General features: G+C 38.6%; 1 protein-coding gene across 1 annotated transcript in view; it reads right to left on the reverse strand.

The window, feature by feature from the left end:
• Positions 1-270: 270 nt before the first annotated feature.
• Positions 271-4,761, reverse strand: part of LOC110114544 (ETO1-like protein 1) — a 12,322-nt gene continuing 7,831 nt past the window's right edge. Inside the window, exons 5-6 of the mRNA XM_020847461.2 lie at positions 1,598-1,907; positions 271-716 (exon numbers count right to left, since the gene is read on the reverse strand). Coding sequence (XP_020703120.1) covers positions 496-716; positions 1,598-1,907 — 531 coding nt within the window. The 3' untranslated portion in view covers positions 271-495. The remainder of the gene's footprint in view (positions 717-1,597; positions 1,908-4,761) is intronic.

Here is a 4,761-nt window from a genome sequence, read left to right on the forward strand (position 1 = left end):
GGTTTTGTTTGAGACAATTTTTTTAGTGCTTTTTAAAACAACTTTTTAGTTTAAAAATTAAAAAAATTATACTAAAAAGCTGCTTTAGAAGCAGTAAGAAAGCCATCCCAAACTAAACAATAGAGACAGAAACTACAATACCATAGTCTTAAAGTGGATGCCATTCAAGTGATGATCCCTGAACCTTCATGACAGACTAACTGAAGCTCTTCTTCAGATTTCAATTGAAATATGAAGAAAAAAACTGTACCAGCTCATGGTTTCTTGCCATTTTTACGCTCACCTTTCAAGCTTTTAATTCCATTCACATATCAAAATTTTTAAGGCTAGAAGCTAAAGTGCCAAGTGCATACTGAAACTTGTAGAAGGCAAACTTACAAAGAAAAGGGACGAGGAAAGAGCAGAAAAGAAAGAACAAAAAACACAATATGCTAGAAGGGATTGGGGCCAAGGATCTGTAGTGTACAAAATGAAGCTATGGACTAAGTATTTCAATCATGGTTCTTGGCTGTTTACTCTGTTGTGAAGCTCTAGCATCTCCTGGTGGTTGGGGTCGACCGAGAGAGCGGCCCTGCAGTCCCTAAGAGCACCGGCGACGTCTCCGATATGCTCGTGGAATGCAGCTCTTAGGTGGAGCAAGTGGAGGTCGGCTTTGAAGGCAATTGCCCTCGTTAGCTCGGCTATTGCTTCTACTTCCTTGTGACTGTCCATAAGCACTGTTAAATGCAACAATAAGTAGAGTAACTTCATCAATGGCAAATTCAGGCATTGTTAAGAATTATCTTATCAGCTGAAAATTAAGAAAAACATCATATTTATAAGAAATGTTATGCATCATAGATGGACCATGATGGTTAAAAAAGAAGCTCAACATAACCCAAAATTTTGAAGTAATAAATGAAAGTTGTTCTTGTTTTTAAATCTTAGCGAGTGATGCTTTGAGTGAGTAATTTTGATCAATACTTTTGGCAAAGATCACAACTACAACACTAAGATAGGAAATACTTGAGTTCGCAAGTAATCCTAAGGGAAATACTTGAGTTCGCAGGCAAACCTAGCAGTGATCAGTGAAAAACAGAAAGAAAACTGCTGATTACATCAGAAAACCGCAACGGTACAGCAAACTTGTTGAGAAATATGTAGAAAACTGAGAGAAAAACGATGAATTCCACTAGCCGATGCAGGAAAACAGTAAACGATACAAATTTCTTCAATTTGAGAGGATGAAACAACTCTCCAAATCTCTAGCCAAGTCTAGAGCCTAAAGTACAAACCCTAGATCTCAAATTTGATTTCAAACTCAAGATGAAACCCTAATTCTAGCATTAGCAACTAATTAAAGCCAAAAGAGTAATACAAAATCCGGCCCTCTCTCTCTCCCTTCCTTGGGCCGGCGCCTGTAATAGAAAACCAGTCCACTAGGGACCGGTTCAATAGGTGCAACCAGCCCCTCTTGGGCCAGCCTAACACACTCCCACGCATTTAAACTAATTTGTAAAAGAGCAAAGTTCTTTCTACTTCACTAAAGAAAAAAAAATATCCTATTTAACATAAAAAGTTAAAGTGTTAAAGAATTGTTTAAAAAAAATCATCAAACCTGCAGCGCGATATCTGTAGGGGTAAACGCGCAGCGGGTCCAATTTAGTCACCATCTGCAGATCTGCTTTCGTTAGCTCGCGATCGCAGTACTCCGACCTCTTCTCATATGCCGAGGCGGTGTTTCTAGCCTTCTCTATCAACTTAGTCATTTCCTCATATGCAGAAGTCCTATTATTTTTAAGGAAATGTACACGAGCTAGTCCTTGATGAGCTCTTGTGTGCTGAATTTTAAGAGCACTGATATAGCAATCTGCTGCCAGATCTAGCTTCCCACAATCCACATATACACTGCCAAGATTGTTCAAGGCCTGCATCATAAATTTTCAAAGAAGTTCTAATCAATTCAGTTTAGTTTGGATGTTAGTTATTCATGCAACAACATCTCTCAAGTAGAAGTTCATTTGATAATTAAAACCTGTGGCAAAACAAAAAGAAAAAGGCAAGCTAACTTTCTGTTGTCAAGAATATAAAACTATTTTCTCCAATTTTGGAAGACATCAAGAGGAAGAAAATCCATTTTGATATGAATATTTCCGTATAAAAATATTTTATGTATGTCGAAATGATCAGATATAAGCAGGAGTAGCTCCAAGCAATTTGGTCTGCAAACGAATATCAAGACTATTAAGAAACACTTGATAGACCCTCTAGAACGAAAAATAATTATGTGCGGACCCCTGACGGCGTCCGGAGGCCAACCAGAACGCGCCACATCACTTTTTTACTTGGTACCGGGTGACATGATACGTTCTGATTGGTCTCCGAACTATCCAGTGTCCGCACAGAATAATTTCTCCTCTAAAACAGCTTATATACCGATAAAAGGAAATTAAGTAGTTCTAAAAGTATAAGATAGGTCGAGCGCAAAAACCCACAGGAAACCAGTGATATGAATATGACCAAGAAAGTAAACTCATAGCCCATAGGAAGCAAAAACTTAGGAATGCACTATTCTGACTACCAAAATAAATGCTAGAATTAGAAGCAGGATTCTGATGAGAATGCACGCTTAAAATGCTAACGCCACAAAATTCAATAATTGATTTGGTAAAGCGGGAGCTTAAAGGAGGAAACACTTACTGTTATATCTACCAAACTATTCATTTGCAACAACCCTCTCAATTTTATATCATCTTACTAATATAAATACAGCTTTCATCAGCCTTGTGGCAGAGCAGATGAACAAGCTTCCATCCATTTAGAGATCAACTCTCAAGCCAAGAACTGCAATAAATGGCATAGCTCACCACTTACAATAAACTTGTATAAAAAAGACTCATCTTTCTCGACTCCACCTCTTTCGCAACATTAATCGATAATATTAGCAAGCATGAGTGATCGCCCAAGAAAAAGCAACCACAAAGTCGTATCAGTGCCGTATCGGAGGTGTATCCGTGTATTGGTATATCGGATACAACACGCCTTCATAAATAGGTGTATCGGTGCAACATAGATCACGGTTCATTTAGATATGTAGTCTAGAATTTTTATGGATGCAAGTTCCACTAATTAATTACCTTCTCATTCATGGGAAATCACTTTCAATTAACGAAGTTAGCTTAGGCTCACTCTTTTGGGTCCAGATTTAATATTTATGTTTGAATTTAGTTGACTGCGAATGATTAGAGGGATAGGCATAAATCAAATCAAAATCTCATGGTTTATTGTCCCGGGTATACCAGCAGACCCAATCTGCCAATATCAGGAGACTTTGAGCGAAAAAGTCTAAGGAGTCTGATTAGAAATCATGGGTTGCCTCATATCAAGTATTTCGAGCAGATTGGGGTGAAAATATGTCTCAAAGAAGTGCTTTCAAAATTTGTGTCGCCTCATTTACCGGTAAAAGGTTGCTAGTATCAATTTCACTGAGTAGTTAGAGACACAAAGCACGGTCGCTTTATGTTCAAAGGCATCAAACATGACCAACAAAGTCTTGATTTTTTATTTGTAAGATTTTAATTTGTGAATTTGACGTTAATTGGTGGGCTTGTTAATATAAGAGTTGGCCCAAATTTAATATGAGTTTTAAATCCATCAAAAGTCCAATGCTTTATGACATTAGGAGTAAAGGGGATATACAATTACAAAATCAAGCTTGTCATATTCTTGTGGGGTCCGAAAATTCGTATTCGCCCCAGCCTCTACGTACAAATCTTTTTTCTTCTTTGTTTATGTGAATGATGACGGAGAGTTTTAACAAAATTAGATTCTGGGTGAATTTTCAGAAGGCAAATTTGGTTTTGGATAAAACACTACCCAGAGATTTCGCCCTCATTTTGTAAGAAATTTATGATATAAGTTCTTGTTTCCTATAGGCGCAGGCCCCTATAGTTAATCACACCTCCCGGTAACAAGAGAGTACTTTCGATTAAGGCTAATTGTTAAAGAGGTCGCATAGATTACAAATCCAATGTATAATAGCAACAATTTTAGTGTTTGAATTCGGGATATGAATTTTGTAGTTTCAAACTTAAAGTTAATCACAGTAAATTTAAAATTGATGATTGGGGGAGTGAAGACGAGCCCGATCAAGATCTCATTGTTCTGTCATCTCGGGCTGTCATGTTCCCTGGTCTACTTAGTCATAGGAGATAGTCGACCCAACCTGACAAAAGGTACCTTATCAGCAGTCATGGGTTGCTTCATCCAAGAATACATTGTAGACTTGGATTAGTATTTGTCTAAGGGGATATATATGAATCTACCTAAGCTGACAGAGGGCATTATGCCTATCGAATATATCCTATAATTCATTACTCAAGAGTTTGAAGCCATTAGGGAACATACGGGCTTTGGTCGTGATTGAAATATAATGATGCCATTTTACACAACCATTTAAAAGGCGTTTGAGGCGATAGCCTTGAGGCGCGCCTCGAGTCGAGGCGTTAAGTGGGCGAACTAAGGCGTAAGCCTCGGTTGTTCGGACAAAACATACGCCTTTTTCATTTGAGGCGTACGCCTCAGGGCGCGAGGCGTCGAGGCGATTGAGGCGCTGCCTCGAACATTTTTGTTCGCCAATCATGCGTAAATAGATATTAGGGCTTCTTTTGTAAGCATTACCGCCGCTCCTCTCTTTTTCTTTCCCTATTTTCTTTCGTTCGTCTGCTCGTTCTCTTCCTCCCGTTCGGTCGTGTGATCCCTGCTCCCGCCGACTTCCCTAAC

The sequence above is a fragment of the Dendrobium catenatum genome, unplaced genomic scaffold (genome assembly GCF_001605985.2).
Source record: "Dendrobium catenatum unplaced genomic scaffold, ASM160598v2 fragScaff_scaffold_157, whole genome shotgun sequence".
NCBI lineage: Eukaryota > Viridiplantae > Streptophyta > Magnoliopsida > Asparagales > Orchidaceae > Dendrobium > Dendrobium catenatum.